The sequence below is a fragment of the Odontesthes bonariensis genome, chromosome 18 (assembly GCF_027942865.1).
Source record: "Odontesthes bonariensis isolate fOdoBon6 chromosome 18, fOdoBon6.hap1, whole genome shotgun sequence".
In the NCBI taxonomy this organism is placed as follows: domain Eukaryota; kingdom Metazoa; phylum Chordata; class Actinopteri; order Atheriniformes; family Atherinopsidae; genus Odontesthes; species Odontesthes bonariensis.
This window is the reverse complement of record NC_134523.1, coordinates 4,536,323-4,555,408: the sequence shown is the minus strand read 5'-3', so window position 1 is coordinate 4,555,408 and position 19,086 is coordinate 4,536,323. Positions and strand designations below refer to the sequence as shown.

Here is a 19,086-nt window from a genome sequence, read left to right as displayed (position 1 = left end):
ACCATATGCCACCCTCAGTGTGGAGCTACGAGGCTTGGAGGGCATTCACCACTTTAGCTGCATCCCATCATGCTTCTTTTGTATCATTTCCTAAAGATTTAAACTGCGTTTATCGTTGTTACAACTAAACTCTCATTGAACTAAACTCTTGTCAGTATCCCTTTTATGTTAAGGCTCTAAAAGTTGGCTATTAACACAAGCAGTCTGGCATTCAGCTCAATTAAGGATTACCATTAACACTAATTCATTACTTCAGTCTGAGCAGAGTTTCACCATCTTGTTACGGTCCTGAAAAACAAAGCTAAAAATATATTTATATCTCAAAAGGAATGGAGACACATTCCACGGATTGTGTACACTTTTATTATTATCGTTTTCCCTTGTCAGGTAAAAGCAGATAGAGGAGCGTAATAATCAGAAACTGCAGCAGCTTTGGGAAATCCTGTCCAAAGGCGGACCAGAGAACTGTCTGAGGTTGAGTTTACACTGAGAACACAGGGCAAAGCCCGCTGCTGTGACTGCTACATAACACTGTCCGGATCATAAACAGTCCCAAAAAAACAGCTGCTGCCAATATTTTCTGACAGCTGGTCTGTAAATCATTCATGACACACAGTTATTCTGAGGTAAGCTAGAGGTGGCTAGTGTTGTACTGAGCAAATAAACATGTATTCTGCACTGTATAGCTATAGTGTTGACACGGTCACATCCCGTTCCTGTAAGCAGTTTGCTCTGCTTCTTCTTCTTCTTCTTCTTGGCATAGCTTTGGCATTTGGAGGCAACGTGGTGGCACCCTGTTGGGGGCCATTAGAGAAAAAGCAACTTTTGTCCATTACATGAACACACAGGGGGGGGTGACTCCTGAGGCCGTGGGCCAGTGAATGAGGGTCTACGTAATGCAAAGTTTAAGTCAGCTATTTCAGAGTGCCTATATACTGCTAATATAGTTTGAGTGAAAGCACCCATAGGTGTGTATATTTTCTAGCTTATATACAGGAGAGCTCCCCTCTTACAGTCGCAGACTGGCTGTGGCGTGCAGCTTTGCAGTCACACTAACTTACATGAGCTTAAGCTTTAGCTTATCCCAGTAAGAGAGAAGGTGCTTGTAGGATTTCTGGCGACACGGTGGTTGTTTTAGCGTTTTTTCCCAAACGATAAAAAAAAAAAAAAAAAAAAAAGGCTGAAGTTGGGGCACACTTTGACATGACACTACAAAAATGACCAAAAAGCAGCGTTCTGTATAACAAAGGAACACAATGATATCTTTTTTTTCCTTAGCATGTTTTGCTCATATAAAAAAAAAAAAAAAAAAGTATAAATAACACTTCCTGTTTTGGATAATCAAGTATAAACGAGGAACATGAAGCACATGTTAAGACACAAAGGAAACTTGGTGCAACTCATCGCTGTCCTTATCCATCTTTTCTTTTCGTTTCTTCTTCCTGGGATTACCTGAGATTCCAGTTGTCCCTCAGGGCTTTGTGGGCTTGACGATGAGAGCACGCGTTGATCGATCGGCGCATTTAAATCAATCGAAATAATCGAGGTTAGAGTCTTACCATCCAGGTGGGGTCAAAGACAAAGGAGCGAGCGGAGGGCCTTAGTTTCACCACAAATGAGATCGCCGCCGCCGCCACACTTTACCCAATCACACCTGACCTGCAGGCTCAGCACATTCGTGTCGCCACAGTCCGTAGACGTTTGAAAAAGCTAAATGAAGGCATGTAGCAAAGAAAGCAGGAGGAGCTCAGCTTAAAATGGACGAGGTATCTTTTACATAAGTCTCCCTCTAAGAAATATAGGCCTTTTAATACCATCTTGGAATGCACTATTTATATTGTTATATAGATCTATACATAAACTGTATATTGCTGTTAATAGAAGCAGGATTACTGTTGATAAATACAGCGCCCTCCTTACCATCTGAGGCGCCTCAGCGAGCTTCAGCACCCTCCTCCCTTTGATATTTGGGTGTCGCAGGCCCGTAAGGTCCTACGCGGGTGGAGCAGGAGGCATTTATTCTTTTCCTATTTCACTGGATTAAAATTCATATATGCGGATTCAAAAAGTTCCTGGCATTAGTCACTCTTCATCCACCGGCTCCCTTTTTGAATCCTCCTCCTTTTGTTCCGCGGCCTGAGGGCTGGGGCTCGGCAGGGCTGCCACCTCTGCAGGAGCCAGCGAGGAGGAGTCCTGGTGGTCCACGACCCTCTGGGAAGAAGCGTCCTCCTGTGCAAAGCGTACATTAGATGGATGAAGAAAATATTTGGATTTTAGGATTAATGTCTGTGTAGCAGCTTGTGAGTCATAGGCTGCCCACGGGCAGTTTTGGGTCTGGCTGACGCACCGCGTCCACATCTGTGGCGCACAACAAAGCGGCCGTGTAAAGCTTTTCTTCCTAACCTGATCAGCAGGAAAATGCTTTTCTCTGGGACTGCAATAAACATGATAATCACATAATGTGACAGGATGGATTTGTGGGGGGGGGGGGCCAGAAACCAGCACTTTTGGTTACATTTTTTGGACAGCGCTCCATTTCCAGTTGGAAAATTCGGCGAGGACAAACACGTCTCTGAAAACTGAATTTTCTCCCACCCGTCAGTGTCATCCACAGGATCCCGGTCTGCTCCCGGATGGAGTCCAGAGTTTCCCCCTCTGCTCGTTCACAGACTCCTCTCTTTTAGTGTCCATGTACACACATTTCAATCTTTATCGGTATGGTTGGAATAAGACCGAAGACATATTTGGGTTGCTGTTTTTGTAACCAGTGCTGCATTTCATACTTCCTTGAAGCAGTACTGATACCAAGATCTGCAACATCATCATTTTATACAGAAGATTTATGTTACTGAAACAAGCCGTCACTGTTTGCACTGTTCGGATCTATAATAAAAGAAATGTTCTGTGTCATATATATATATTTTAGGGCTGGGCAATAATTAAAATTTTTTATCTAATTAATCACATGATTTCCCTGATTAATCACGATTAATCGCATTTGTACGCAAAATCCAAAGATGAATTCAAAAGTAGGCTAGTGTCTAGCTTTTAGCATTTACTTTTATTTTAAATGTTTTTATGTAGAAGCCTCGCTCCACTGTCTGTTTCCTTGAATGACTTGCTGCTATCAGTTGTGTGTTTTGCCTTTAAGTGATATTTTAGACTGGAACTACTACGCTGAGAAGACAATTCAACTTGGCAGTGTTTACAGATGACTTTGGTTCTGTCGACTCCGCCGTCTGGAAGAACTTTAACATGAAAATGGCCGAGTAAAAGTTCCGTACCCTTCTCCATGTTTGGTGGATCCGCCGATTACTTTCTTTTCCGGTTCCGCAGCAGACAGCAACAGACTTTTACATTAATAAAATAAATAAATAAACCTGCGTCAATGCGCGATAAAATATTTATCGGCGTTAAATAATTAACGAGTTAACGCAATAATAGGGAGTTAACTCGCCCAGCCCTAACATATATATATATATATAATATAATGACAACTCTGCACCCATGTGTTCAGGTTTAAAATGAAACACTTAATTGCTAAAAAATGGCCCAACTAAGATGTATAAAGAATTTATTTTGGTCACTACTTTGCTCAAGGCTCTGTCGTCTCCACTCTTTCCAACCATGACATTTAGGCCGGTTTGGCAGAAAAGCTTCATTGTGAACAATCAGGATCTATTCATTCGGGCCACAGATCTGACCACAAGCTGTCCGTTAGTCGGCTCCGCGTTCACTCACCTGCTCTGAGAAGCGATGATTCACCTGATCTGCAAACTCCTGCATCTCTCCCTCCTCACCGTTGGAGTGGCAGCTCGGACTCTGCACCTCGATTCCGTGGCTTTCCAAAATGGCGGCTTCTGGTCGTTTCAAACAGGACAGCAGAGGTTAAGAGAAATGCCGACCCTCACGTAAACTGTTGGCTGCTCTCTTCCTCTCTTACCTATGTTCGCTCTCCTCTTCATCTCCTTCCGACGGTTAGCGAACCAGTTGTACACCTTCAGCGCTGTCACGCGCTCAAACTCGGACAGCTTAGAGCCTGGAGGAGGAAACAAACACACCGGACAGCAGTGATCTCCCTGAACTGAGTCATGAATTTGGTGTGCTGCTGCTTTCTGTGTGTTTCAATTTATGAGTTTTAAGTTGTTTTTTTTTGCCAAAACCGAAGGTTCACTCACTTTCTTCCAACAGCAGATCCCATTTTATGAGTAATTAGTGAGTTTATCCCAGGTGTACAACATGAAGCAAATAAACAAATCTAATGAAATGAGACGTGAATGAATACCCGTCTGCCCGATACTTTTGTAATGAAAGAGAAAAAGAAAAAACACTGCTTCCAACCTGGCTTCTGGATGACGGAGTTACAGGCGTTTGCAATCTCCTCCCGCTTTGCCTCATCTGGGTACTGATTCTCCATGAAGAAACTGGAAGAGAAGAACACTCGAGGTATTGATAACCGTTTAATCAGCCGGCATCGGGGGGGTGGGGGGAATGAAGCCGGTCTGAGCAGAGCTGCTTCTGCACAAACATTCCGCCCCATCAACTTTTAGTCGTTTTATCAAACCACAGAAGAGTTAAAACAACATTTATTCAGTTAGAGAGCATCAGGAGGGGTCGTCACTGGAAAGATTTAAGCGATTCAGGCTTTGCACGCAATTCAAAGGAACCATTTTCCTTCTTTTTTCCTCTCAAAAATGTGTCCTACTAACGTCTTACTTTTCCATCCCTGCACAGCGGAATCATTAACTCACATTACAAAACACACAGGGATCAATTCCTCCCAGCCTTTTTATGCTCTCACCCTCTGAGCTGCCCTATCCTGCCTCACACACACACATCATCTTCACCTCTACTGTATCGTCCTTGGGTCTAAACTAGCTCATAAGGACCAGCACTGCAGTAGAATTGCGTAATCTGCAGGCCCTGCTGGTGAGTGTTGTCTGTGTGGTCTTATTACTCAGAGTGCCCAGACTGCACTATACTTACAGCAAGCATGTAATAGAGAAATCAATTCCCCACGGTGGGTACACTGCTACTCTTTCTCAGCATCCCTCTGGGTTACTGAGAAGACTGTCTGGGACAAATATGCCACAGGGAAGCAGGGTAACAAAATGTTTAATGATGTGGGGGAAGAATGGAAGAAAGATCAGGCACAGAAAAGTTGCCCGCAGCACTCGGGCTGCTCTGATGAGCTTTTTAATAGTTCCGCGCAAAATGACAACAGCATCTAAAAGAGACCGGACCGAACCCGCTACGGTAGCCAGATGCTAAAACGCCTCGCCACAGTTAAACCTGGAAACTTTAGAGCCGACATCATTTGTGAGCCGATGGCAAGCGTGGGTCGATTCGGTCTTTTTCAGGCAGAACTGTCAAACTTAGAGTAGCAAATCCACATAGAGTGCGTCAGTTTACTATTTAATCATCTGCGATTGTTACCCGAGTAGCTTTTTTGTTGGTCACCAGGAAACGGTGGGGGAAAAAAAATGCAATTTTCTATTTTGAGACTCTTATATACAGAAACAGTCAATTCAAAAGGATTGGAAAACAGAGGAAACTTCCCGAGGATCGATCTTATTTGCTGTTCCTGTTGGTTGTTCACACTAAAACCCATCCATCCAGCTTCTATACCCGCTTCATGGTACACCCTGGACAGTTCCACTAAAATCACGTTTGAGTATTTCATTGATGGAATGAATAAACGTTACTTTAATCATGTCAGGATGAATATGCACGGTCTCAGTTGAGCAGCGAACCTAACCCTTGGGTTCACCTCAGCAAGCGACTTTGCCAGATTTACGGACCTCTCGGTCTCTTTACTGGCGAATCAACAAAGGAAGTAAAAGTCGGTAGTACTGCGCCACGATATGTTCCAGACAGCAGGCGAGCCGCAGCATTCCTGAGAGAGATGTTCGTTATGCAGACAGATGGTGGGCTGTTTGAAAAAGATAAAACAAAAGAATGATGGGCCGGTAAATATGCTGGAAGGGTCTAAGATGAAAAGGCTTCTAGTATGCTTCCAACCGCGGTGAGCGTCTACCAGCTGAGGACATGCAACCCATGAGCCAGGGACAGAGTGATCGACCTCTGACTCTTAAGGCTGATTTATGGTCGCCTACGGAGAGCCCTCTCCATCGACGGAGACCCTCCCGGAGACGCTCTCCGTCGCTTGCGTGCGTCGGCCAACATTCCCATCGAGGCAACGGAGAGCGCAAGGGTTGTGATTGGTCGGCTAACAACATAGTTTCCCGAATCACTTTCCGGTTTAGCGCCTTCCTCTCAGAACAACAACACTAAAATGATAGTTTACTGTGTGCCGGTCAACAAAATTATTTGCATTTCAAAATCAATAAGCTCCAACTCCAACAACAGTCTCTCTCTCTCGGTCGCATCGTTCACTGTGAGGAGTGGAACGGAGCCAGAACGTAAACAATCAATCAACGACTCTCACGATAGACGTCGCGAGATTGGGTCGTTTAACGTAGTGACGCCTACTGATCGGGAGGTGAACTGCCTTGCGTATCCGACATCCCGACGGAGAACTTCGAAAGGACGGAGAGCTGACGGAGAGCTGACGGAGAAGCATACTGAGGCCTTTGGTGGAGTTTATCATATCATGAGAGAATCCAACTTTCCAGGCTCTATCCCTTTGTGGCCAATACGGAAAAGTTCGGATCAACTGTTGATATAGTTTTGCTTGGTTGAAAATCTTTAGTGACACTGATCGATTCTACACCCAATCACCTGTTCAGTGTCTTTTAATGGAGGTTCCTGTCCTTATCCAAATGTTGTTTACGGATAACCTCCCGAATGATGTGCATCAGGTACCCTCGGATACTTTCAGTGCGCCTCAGAGGGTCGACTTTATAATCCAGCACCAAATGAATGCAGCACTTAAGTCTAATGTAGCGTCAGAACTCACTCACCTCTCCATGATTGATTGGCACTCCTTCCTCCAAGTGAACCTGCTTCCTCTACGCAGCCTCAGAGGGCCGCCCACGATCCCCACTCTGTCGGCAGCCATGATCCCCGTCCTCCAGTCAGGTTCCTCCTTCACCAAGGAACGCATTGATAAGGTGGCACCTGAAGAAGACGTAATATGACACGATTTAGATGTCGAGAATTCATGCAAACAGAGAACAGTTGGTGGTCATAAAAGCTCAGACTAATCCCGGCTCCACCCATGGCTCTACCATTCCACTTTGCAGAAGGTGCCCCTTTTCTGTTGGGCATCAGTGGCCATTTGGATGGTTATATGACCACCTGTACCCTACCTGTAAGAAAGACAAACAGAGAAATGGGGCCACGGAAAGGCAGTGGGATAGAGCCCAGGTAAACCCTCAGGGAGAAGTTGTAACTAGTTGGTTTACCAATTGTATGTAACTAATGGACTGAACTTGGTTCTCTGTACATCCTCCAATTGTTTCCTAACAAATACACATGTTAATCTACAGGTTATCGTGTCTTGCAGTCTCATAAACAAGTGGAACAATCTGAGCTCTGAGCTGTTCTTGGTGCTGCTGTTGGTCCTTTAGCTTTGCTCCACTGAGGAACAGACAAACGATCTGCTTTCAGATGGAATGAAACTCAGTGTTAAGCTAGTAAAGATCGTTCAGTGTGGCTGTTGTTTGTGCTTTTCAACCTTTGCTTCTTAAGGCTGTTGGTGCTTTGTCCTCTAATGTTACTAAAATCAGTTGTTGTCAGCCCCTTCCGGCTCCAGCCGGTTGAAGCTACCTTTCAACTCATCAGTACCGCATCATGACGTCTAGCATCATCTCTCAATCTCACGTGTTGTTGGCTTCTTGGAGAACTGGAAGTCTATTGGTTTACGAGCATTCACTAAAAATGTACAACCCAGTCACTTCAGGTGACAGCATAATGTAAAACCAACCACTGGTGACAATATAGAGTAGAAGAGGTACAAAATGATTTATTATTTCTTGGCTTGCATCCATTTCAACATCATCTTTATCCTGTTCAGAGTCAGCAGCTAAAAATCAACAATGATCCACTTCAACTCAAGAGCTTCTTGTACACTCCAAGCCTGGTGGTGCCGATTGAAACAATCATATCCTCAATTCATACAAATATATCTTATTAGGTTTGAACATAGCTATGTTTGAACTGATGTGCAGCTGCAGTCTACTGAATATGAATACAACGAGGCTGCGTCCTGTTAGCATGAGCGGTAGAATCCTCTAGCTTACAGCTGCCATTTGAAACTGTTGAAATGCACCCCAAGCGACAGAGTGAACACAATATGCAGGCGTCCTCTGTGGCATGCTGCTGAGGCCGGAGCGGGGAGTTCGCGGTTACCTGGCTGGGCCTGGGCAGCTGCGGTGGCAGCAGTGTACCATGGCAGCAAGTGCATCAGCAGCTCTCTCTGCCTGCTCCACGACGGGTTGGGGTTCAGGTTGGTGTTTGGGTTGGGGAAGATGTTGGCGAGGCTGCCACTTGCCCCTGATACCGTCCCGTCTCTGTCCCCTCCCCTGGCCCTGGCCGTGGGACTCACGTTGTGCTGGCTTTCACTCCACCTTAGCCCTTCAGTCGGGACAAAACCAATAGTCAGGCAGGCCACGGATGACGTCAAAGACACCAGTTGTGTCTAAGAATTGGAGCTTGATAGTTTACATTGACACCCGTGTCTCCGAGTTAACCGACACACTCCTGTAGACCTGCCTTTACAATTTTTAAGAGTTATCTATTAATAAACAATTGCCTGCTTTGTAATGAGTTATAGTACATTTCCAAATTAAAAGTCAATCTGACGGACATCTCTGCTGATGTCAGGATTCATGAGACAGGTCAATAGGAGCCTGCGCAAGAGGCAAAGCACTGCGGCCGCTTTGGGTTGGGAACATTGCAGGAAAAAGTCATTCTTGTTAGTATTACTGTTAAGAGCCTGTTAGCCGTGTGGGGATGAAAACCAGCACCAGAGTACCTCCAGCATCAGAGTTAAGAACTACGGAGGAGCTTAAGCAAAGCTTATGTGGGTCAAAATAAATAAATTAAAAGAGGAATAAGATGAAGGGAGACGGCAGATGCTTGTTTACAGGATCCGTTTGCTCTATAAACTAATAAAGGGACTTTCTGGTATCATTTATTGCGATCGCATGCTGTTTGACACAATGCAAGGAAAGCTGTGAGCATCTGCTGCTGCTGCTGCTGCTGTAGAGCCGTTTATCTGAATGCAGATTTGAGCAGCTGTGTCGCAGGACATGAAGAGGTCAGAACTGACCCAAGCTGTTACTTTAGCCCGCACAGGCAAACCGCATTCCCCCACTACTATTTCACTTCCTAACCAGAAGTCTCATCGATTAGAATCTCCTGTGACGGGGCTACCTTTATCATTAGTCTTCCTTCTGTAATAATAGATTTGTCTCGTGTCCCTCCTTGACCTCGCAGCCCTTGAGGACCAGCTTGGGAGTTAGCGTGAGGAATAAGAGGTGTGTGGGTTTACCATGCAGGAGGATGGGGGGGGGAGAGGATGACAGATGGATGGGGAAGTGTGAGCAAGCAGTGGTTCACATTCAGGAAACACAACACATATTACCCCTGTTAATAAGCCTTCCATTATCTAATCTGTAATCTATCATCATTAACCTGACATTCAACCTTGGGGCTTTGATCTGCACTGTCATAATTATTCTTCCCCTATCTAGGATCTACTATCCCTGCGGGAATCTGTGTGCCTCTGCTCCGCTCCGTAGAAGTCTAATTTTACAAAACGTGTCGCGTTAACGGCGACAGCCCTGGTCCTGCCCCGTGTCTCACCTGGATTATTCCTCTCCAGCAGGTACCAGCGGTAGAAAGCTCTGCGTTTGGAGTCGCTCATCTCCAGGCCTTGCTGCAGCAACCACTGCGAGATGTAGCTCTGGCTGATGCCTGCGCACAGGAGGCCAGAAATGTCATTTTAACGTGGCGAAGGCGCCGACTTATATCACGGCGCACTAGCAGAACCTGGGCTGTTGAGAGCGACTTGTGTTCCAGCTCTGGAACACCCCTGTTAAGCTAATGAAGTATCTAGTGCAGGACATTATCAAGGCAGAGGGAGGAAAAAAGAAATAAATTATTGACATAAATTTGCTAAACTTGTGAAGCGCATGCTCTTCTCTTTTAATGCATTACCAACACAATCATACATATTACATACAGAAATGTCAGGCACATTCTAAATCCATTAATAGGTTCTTTCATCTGGTCTCTGAAAGGGTTGGTGGTTTCCATTCCACTGGAAAAAAGGAAATACGCCTGCTTTTATTTCTGAGGTTTCATATATGAGGACCTAATGGAATAGAAATAATCTGTAGCTTTGAGAACAATCTTTAACAGCAGTAATTAGAAGTTACAGATTTCTTATCATCAAATCAATCTTTGAAGTGATAACATTATCACTTACAGCTCTCATGCAGTCCCACCACAGCATTTCTATCTGACTGAGGTCTGGACTTTGACTGCACCATTGCAGCACCTTGATTCTTCCCTTTTTCAGACATTCTGCTGTAGATCTGCTGCTGTGTTTGGGATCATTGTCCTGTTGATGACCCAGTTTCAGCCGAGCTTTAGCTGTCAGACAGATGGCCTCACATTTGACTCTAGAATACTTTGGCATACAGAGGAGTTCATGGTGGACTCAACGACTGCGAGGTGTCCAGGTCCTGTGGCTGCAGAACAAGCCCACATCATCAGCCCTCCACCACCGTGCTTGACAGCTGGTGTGAGGTGTTTGTGCTGATATGCTGTGTTTGGTTTTCTCCAAACATGCTGCTGTGCATTATAACCAAACATCTGTACTTTGGTCTCATCTGTCCAAAGGACATTGTTCCAGAAGTCTTGTGGTTTGTTCAGGTGTGACTTTACAAACCGAAGCTGTGCTGCTGTGTTCTTTTTAGAGAGAAGAGGCTTTATCCTTCAACCCCTCCAAACAAGCCGTACTTGTTCAGTATTTTTCTAATTGTGCTGTCATGAACTTTAACATCTAACATAATAACTGAGGCCTGTAGAGTCTGAGATGTAGCTCTTGGGTTTTTGACCTTGGGGTGAACTTGCTGGGACGTCCACTCCTGGGAAGATTGACAGCCGTCTTCAATGTTTTCCACTTGTGAATAATCTTTCTCTCTGAGGAATGATGGCCTTATAACCCTTCCCAGCTTGATGGGCAGCAACAATTGCTTCTTTAAGATCATTGCTGATGTCTTTCCTCCTTGGCATTGTGTTAACACACACCTGAATGCTGCAGACCAGCAAATGACAAAACTCCATGATGACATGATATAATGTCATGTTTTGTTCAGCATTTATCTGCTCTTAAGACCCTTTTTTAAAAAAAAATATTTCCAGATATGGGGCTTGTTCTTCCTTTTTCAAATGACTGATGTTTTATAATGTGGTAGACTGTCGGTGTTAAAATCAAGAGTCAATCGGAATATTTCCGTAGCCTTTTATCTCCAAGCTTTAGTTCAGTTTTAAGATTAAAAAGGCTAAAACTGCATTTAAAAAAAAAAAACATACCTAGGTACAGTGTAAACACCTCTAGCAAATAGTAGCTATCGTTTGGATATAATAGCACCAGAAAGGACAGTTCAATTGTATGTCTTGTGAGAGAGGACGTAGTCTTGTCACTGCATATCACCATTACTGACATAAAATTGAAGTGTTATTTTTACCCGTGTTAAAGAGTGGTGATTGTATCTGCCAGAGAGCGGAGACAAAGCAGCTAATTTTCCCTTGAAATTAGTTGGAATATTTGGCGAGCAGGACCTTCCGTCTGAACATATCAGGGGAGCAACTTTTTATTCAAATCCAAGATTTCTAAATTAGTTATGAGTGACAGGATTTTCTTCTTACATTCTTACAATCAGAGTACATAATAACCAAAGCACTAACAGAGGCTATAAAGAAAGATATCCAACTAATTCTGGCAGTTATTCACCTTCGGCCTTACTCTGCCAGAGCTCTGCCTGCAGCCCCGTTTATTTCACAAGAAAAAGAGTTTGGTGGAGAAGGGTTTCCTGGTATAAATGAAGCAACACAGAGGGAACTTTATACTGCCTGTGGGGCTGTTTTTACCCATTTACACCATGACATGTTGACCAACTTCTGTTTCTACAAAACATCACAGACACTCGGTCATTGTCTTATAATTTCCAAAAATAAATGAAGCTGTGCAATCCATCAATCTGTGGCACAAAGACACTGGACTAACTGATAAAGAAGGCAGGCTCTGCATTGGGGACTGCTCTGGGGTCCCTGGAGCTGGCTGTGCAAAAAAGAAAGTTGCACAAAGTGATCAACAGAATGGACAACGCTGCACAGCCTCTACGTAACACAGGGATCGAACAACAGAGTGCCTTCGGGCAGAGGTTTCTTCAATTCCACTGTCACAGAGAACAGTAAATGAGGTCCCTGCTAATTACGGTGAAGAAACTAAAAAAAAATGGGTTAACAAGTCACGTCTGCCTGAATCCTGCCGAAAGATCTAAATTTAACTTAATAGCAAGAATTCTCCCTTCTTCATCCAGCACTGTGTAATGGCAAAGAGAAAGAGGAGTACCTGTAACTTGGCCTACGATCGCCTGAGAGATCCTGCGGTTGTTGAGGAAAGTTTTGATCTCTTCTTTCACCAGGTTGCTGTCTCTCCTGTAAAAGACATAAAAGCTGATAATGGCATAAGAACCATTGCGCGGTGGTTAAAACACCAGCCCTTGCTCCCACTAACCTTATTCACTGATGCTTCTCTTTTTTCAGCCATCCCCAAACACCTGACCTGAATTAACTCGACTACAATTCTGGAGAATAAGCCTGCACCTCTGGGGACAGCAGCTGTCATTATCTGATGTTATAATAGTCTCTCTTTCATCATCCAACTCATCCTCATGCAGCGCTAGTTCATCTCTCCGGCATCTGTGATAACGCTTATGCTGCGTGTACACCAAGCTGGAGAAGCTTCGCTTGAGAATTTGCTTTGATAGCTTTGGTAGCGTCACATTTAGAATGTTCAATTCTTAAAGGCCCCGCGGCTGTGCAGCACCCCCGCGAAAAAAAACACGAGGAAAGAGAGGGCAGGGACACGAATAAACGTGTTGTTATTCACAATTTGTTATACAAGATATACATCACGTTACAAATGATGTAAAACTACATTAGGTACACCTGAGAAGAGCAGGAATAGCAGAGGCAGCTGTGAAAATAAACTAAATTCGAAATAAATCAGAAATAAAACTTAATTGCAGTGAGAAAGGTATGCGTGGGGTTACTACACTATTGTATTGAAGCACTCGACACGGCAATTGCAACAGTCTCAGGATTAAACGAATATTGTTTGGATAGGAACTAAAGTTTACACGTCTGTTTCCGGGAACCCCGCGGATTGTCGGACCCCTACAATCTGTGGATTGTCATTGGTTTTCGCCGAAACGCGTCATAGCTCATTACCATAAAGTTAGCTTGAGTTTAATCGCTGGAATCCGCTCTGGTAGCGCAGGTAGCTCACCCTCCATAGATATATAATGATGCAACCACAACTTCCTCACCTCATGTACTCCTCCACCTTTTCCTCCAGGTCCCAGTCCTCCTCCGCCATCATGTCATAGCTGAACGATCGCTGAACTGCCACACTCGGAGGATAGAGGGGCGGAGGCGAGGCCTCGTAGCTGTTGCTGGGCGACAGCGCAGCGCCGTCCAGGCCGGAGGTCTGCGTGGTAGCGGAGGCCAGGGAGAGCGAGGAGGAGGATGAAGACGATGATGACGGGGCCGGAGCGGCTGTGGCGGGAGTGTTGTTGGACGGGGCGGGGTGAGAGTCACAATGCGTGGGGCGGTGGTCCGGGTCGAGCCTCTCCAGGGACTCCAAAGCGTGGATGATCTGAGGTTTGGACATGCCAGAGAGACGCAGTCGCTGCAGGAGGTCGATCTGTTCGATGGTGTAACGTGGCTCCACCTCGCAGCACTCCATCCTTGGATCTGCAAACACAACATGTGGGGGGGTGTACAGGCAGAGTTTGTCAAAGAGAATCCGAGGCCGGCAATTAAAATGAAATACTAAAGCTGCACGGCTGAGTTGATTTCCCACCAGATAATCAGCACCACAAGACTTCACAAAGTATTACCAAGACGTACGCTGCTATATTTATCTCTACTCAATATTAAATTTAGAGAGCACTGTGCAGGCTTTCTCAGGACAAACCGATAAAGGATAAAAGGATTATTAATAGATGAAATATATTCTAAAAAAGCCCCACTCAAACTGAATTCAAACACTACAAAGTTCTTTGTAGATTGCCACTTATCTGGAACACAATACTTTAAATGCAAATCGGACTAAATTACTTTCTGGCGTTAACAACAACTATCTCTCAGTAAACAGTACTCATCCATAGAATTGCACTGAGGAGGAAAGAACCGGCTGCATTCTCCTCTGAAGAACCTGTGGGTCATTCAAAGTTCTGGCAACCTTTCAAACACTTGGCACAGACACATGGGGCTAACCTTGGTCTATTTGTCCAGGGTGGAATTAAAGTAAGATCACCCCAGCATTCAACCTAACATCATCAACACCTCCCCACCTCAAACCAGGCTATCTCTCTTTTTAATTATTCTACCTGCCTGTCCTGCAAAGTTGCAACGAGGATCACATTAAACCAATTTATCAAGCTATTTGAGATCATATTAAATACTTCATTACTAATTATCTTGAACGATGTGTTTCCAGTCTTCAGTTTTGCATAACTAGAATTATACGATTTTTCACTGTCAGATATCGTAACCAAAGTACACATTTTCAATCACAATAAACAGAGAGCTGATTGCTTTTCTTTCTCTCTTTCTCTCTCTTTTTTTTTTTTTTTAAAGCTGGTGTAATACCATCTTACCCATGTCGAATTTCCCGAAAGATGCAAACATTTAAAGACACTGCAAATCAGACACTGTCAGACACGTACTTTACCACCAAAACAAAGTTAAAGTTGCTTGATTTTTCCACCAAATTATGTTTACGGGGCAGTTTGCAGACACTTAAGTCACCTTACTGACACTTTGGGATGTTGCTCCGCAAGACTGTAAGGTTCAGAACCCAGCGGTGGAGCCAACTTTGGATTGAAAAAGTACAACGTTGTCCCGTCTTTGACTTACCTGATGGAGGGGGTGACACGGAGAGGCGCCCCGGGAGGGGTTCAGCGCGTGGGGTCGCAGTGGGGACACACCACTGTCGCATGGCTCCGCGGAGTTCAGCTCGGCTGGAGTCAGACAGGAGAGTTACTGCAGTGTGTTGCGGTTAAACTGCCCCCTATTAGCATACTGGCAAACCTTCAAAAGCGGATGACTCGCTAGCAGGCTGTGTTAGCTAAGCTAGCGCCGTCAACTCTGGTTGGTTCCCTTGAGCAAAAGCCTCCCATCGATAGTTGCCCTGCCGTCTTGTTAGCCAGTTCAAGACTAGAAAGCGGAAGTAATGTGTATACTCTTTCAAAATAAATATATATATATATGTATATATATCTTACCCCCACGTAAAGTTTACGTAGAAATAAATAAAATACACACACACATATTAATAATCTATTGGGCAGACTCGGCTGAAATGTATTACTTTTAAATGTAATTTGTTGATAGAAAGCTATATGTAAAAATGGATTTTTTAGGGAGCCGTAATTCAAACTAATTAATTTGGCACTTGTTCACAGAAAGCTACATCTGCTATACCTATTAAGCATTCCGTTATTGAAAAGTATGGTACTGTGCTTTTGTTTTGAAGAACATATGAAGTAGTACTAAATAAATCAGGCCAACTTGACACCTACTTTAATCGGCTATCTAGTTGCCTAAAACTTAGACTTTGGAATCTAAGTGTAACAATCATCATACTTTAAATGGACTGCTAAGTTTTCAAATGTATATCTTTTCATTTGTATTGGGCTGCAAACAAAAAAATAGTAGCGTTACGTCGAGGAGCTGGGACGCAGCCAGCTTCTAACGACTTAGCTCACTAGCTAGCTAACTTAGCCAGTGGCTAGCACCGGATTGTCCCACGGCGAAGCACCTCTCTTACCTCTCGTTGCTGTGGAGAGACGGCTACAGCTGACTGAACGGACCGGGGAGATGGTGAAAACTGTCCAGAAAGTGTCTGTCCACCCGACCCTGCTGAAGAAAGTATTTCCCCGGTCCGAAGCTGACGGTTGACTACCGCGCAGGGGGCGAACAATGCAGGGTCATATTATCATTCAGCTATGCAGTGGGGAAATAGTGTATGCAAATATGTGTAGTCTGGCTCAGTTTGTGACCCCTCAACCGACACTACTGTGGAGGCAGCTGGAATTATGATTTCCGGTTGTACTGTACTCATGTAAAACTTGTTGAATATGTGCTAGCATTAAGCTAAATAAACATTTGAGACAATATATGTGGAAATGTAATTATGAAAACACGCAGACAATGCGTGGAGGGAGTTCGTCTCGATTCAGCTATCTGACACTGTACACTCAAATATCAGGGGGAAAAAAGATGTACAGGCAAAAGATTGTCGTTATAGTTTAAGTGCAAGCTACAAAAATCAACTGGGCTTTGATGAAGTAGCTGGAGATGCCCGAAACCGTTTTTGTCGAGTAGCCTACACAAAGATACACTAAGGACAGAATAAAAAAAGAAATTAAAAAAAGTTTTTCTGGCTAAAATCTCCATTTGCACGTGGATGAGAGTTTGTTCTGCAAATTTTCTGGCGTTAGTGGTGGACAGGACCTCAATCCATAAATCCTGTCCAGAAACACTTTTTTTCCCCTTTTAACCTAAAAGTGTATGTGAGGGCATGAAAGGAAGTATGATGACATTTTATTATAAATCTGTCAAGAAGGAGCGGTCATCAGTTTGGACATGCAAACAGAAAAAAACAAAAAAAGAGATTTGTAGGAGCTAAAAATAACTTGCAAGTCAAGCCAGAGACTTAGTTTTGTCCAAATAAGTCTCCGGTCCCCCCAAAAAATCTTCTTTTTATTCTTTTCAGCCACAGCTCCTTTACAATAAATAACTAAGTAATAATGACAAAGAGATATGTAATAGTAACTATAAGAATAGCTGGATGATATCACAGTGAGAACCCCAAAAGAAACAGCCTGGAAAGCAAAGAAATTGACATTTTTTTCTTTTTTTTTTCTTGGTAAGTCCAGAATGGGCTGAACATAGCACCTCTTTATTCATTCAGCCTGCACTCAGCCTGAGGCTCAGTTACCTTAAGCCTCGGTACCTATCCTAATCCATTGTTGCCTTTTTGTTCCCCTTTTTTTTTTCTATAGCCCTGTGCTATCAGAGTCAATATCATCTGAGTAATCTAATATGCACAGATTAGATTTTCCAGCCTCACACAGATGAGTTCAGACTATGTCAGACCGCATTATACAGTCTGTGATCTAAACCCAAAGGAATACCTGATACTGGCTGATGTAGTTTTATTCACTTTGTCTCAAGATGTTGTCCAATGACAGGTCGATTAGCAGGCCGCCTCACTTTTAAGTTGGAACCTTTCAAGGAGATCCACTGTTCAGAGGGCGTAAAATACAAACTGAACTCTTTATGCCATCTGGAAACTGTATTCCGATCGCAGCATTTTTCTTAAATAGCTGAAACCCAATAACAACAAAATATGTCCTCATAATCATGGAGTGGAGGTGGACTGGTATTTTTGATTGTGTCATCCTGTTTGACATGAAAGCTACATATGAAGCTAATAAGTTGAGAGGCAGGAGACAGATAGCTCACTGAGCATGAAAAGCTCTTTCCAAAGGCAAGTGCCTGCCTACCTGCATGAGTAAAGCTCCTTCTTCCTGCCTTTGTGTGGCTTTGCTAGCTATAGCTCGCCAAGTTGGTCAGCTGCAGTGGTGTCAAAAGTACACACATTTGCTACTTAAGTAGAAGTATAGATACTGCAGTTTAAAAACACTGGTAAAAGTTGAAGTATCAACTTGACCTTTTTACTCAAGTAAAAGTGAAAAAGTATGTGCTCCAAAACCTACTTAAAGTATAAAAGTATAAAGTAACCTTTAAAAAAAAAAAAAAATAGATGCCACGTATGAATTGCAAGCTTAATTTGAAAACTGATTAGTTCTACATGTGGCCCAAGACAACAATCATAAAACCATTACTGTCAAAGACAAAGTCACTCAAGGAGCATGTTCTTTCTCAAACTTTATTGGAATTCAATTACACGTGAGGTAGTATTCAAGAGGTAGGTCGTGAGGTATTCATGTTCGTCCCATCAAAAAAAAAAAAAAAGTCTTACTGCCTGAAAAATTCAAAGAGAAAAGATATACACACGCACGTTCCCCCTTTGTCATAGCTGACAGTCAAGACAAAAACTGAAACGAAAATGAGCTCTTTAACACTACATACAGAGCACCTAAAACGGTCTGAAAATGGCACGGAGTCAGCACAAATTTGACAAATAGCCTAACCGATGAGCGTTTGCTTTATATGATTCATCCAATTACACTCGTTCTCACTAGGTGTGGATGGCGCCACTGATCTGTATTGGATGGCGCACATGACGTGAAATACATAAACATTAAACTGAAGCCAAGAGATAAAAAAACTGAAGCCAAGAGTAACAAGGCTGTTTGTTTTGAAAATGTAAGGAATAGAAAGTACAGATACTTGTGTGAAAATGTAATGAGTAGAAGTCAGAAGTAGGCAAAAAAATAAGTAATGGAGTAAAGTACAGATACCTAAAAAGTGTACTTAAGTACAGTAACGAAGTATTTGTACTTCGTTACTTGACACCTCTGGTCAGCTGTTGCTCAAATATGAAAAGACCAACGTGAAGAGTCATGCTATTCTTGTTTAAATTTTTTCAAAAGCAGCAGATAATGTTTTACTTTATTAGGTATTTCTTTAAGTATGGTACATTTAACTTGTTGTGTCCTTCATGGTTCAAAATGTCTTGGAGCAATCTCTCACTGTGTAACTCATCTATCAGAAGAGGGGTTTGCTATCAGCACTTCCACTACTCATTGGAACTGAAATGGGAGTTTCTGTTTACTTTGTTCAATATCCCTCCTCCTTTCACCTTGTGCCAAGAAGGAAGCAGTATTAGGCAGAATATTAAAGAGCCTT

The 19,086-nt window shown here is 43.5% G+C and overlaps 1 protein-coding gene across 2 annotated transcripts; it reads right to left on the bottom strand.

Moving 5' to 3' along the window:
• Nucleotides 1-347: 347 nt before the first annotated feature.
• LOC142367918 (homeobox-containing protein 1) lies at nucleotides 348-16,264 on the bottom strand. 2 transcript variants are annotated; one of them, XM_075449942.1, is made up of 11 exons: nucleotides 16,037-16,264; nucleotides 15,124-15,227; nucleotides 13,530-13,956; nucleotides 12,551-12,636; nucleotides 9,772-9,882; nucleotides 8,314-8,538; nucleotides 6,924-7,080; nucleotides 4,342-4,424; nucleotides 3,944-4,039; nucleotides 3,742-3,860; nucleotides 348-2,229 (listed from the first exon to the last, which is right to left on the bottom strand). In XM_075449942.1, the coding sequence occupies exons 2-11, from the start codon at nucleotides 15,203-15,205 to the stop codon at nucleotides 2,083-2,085; spliced, it is 1,533 nt and encodes a 510-aa protein (XP_075306057.1). In that variant the 5' UTR covers nucleotides 15,206-15,227; nucleotides 16,037-16,264; the 3' UTR covers nucleotides 348-2,082. The 2 variants fall into 2 exon arrangements, with proteins under 2 accessions (XP_075306057.1, XP_075306058.1); XM_075449943.1 differs by lacking the exon at nucleotides 8,314-8,538 and having other exon boundaries at nucleotides 16,037-16,263.
• Between the last annotated feature and the right edge of the window lie 2,822 nt (nucleotides 16,265-19,086).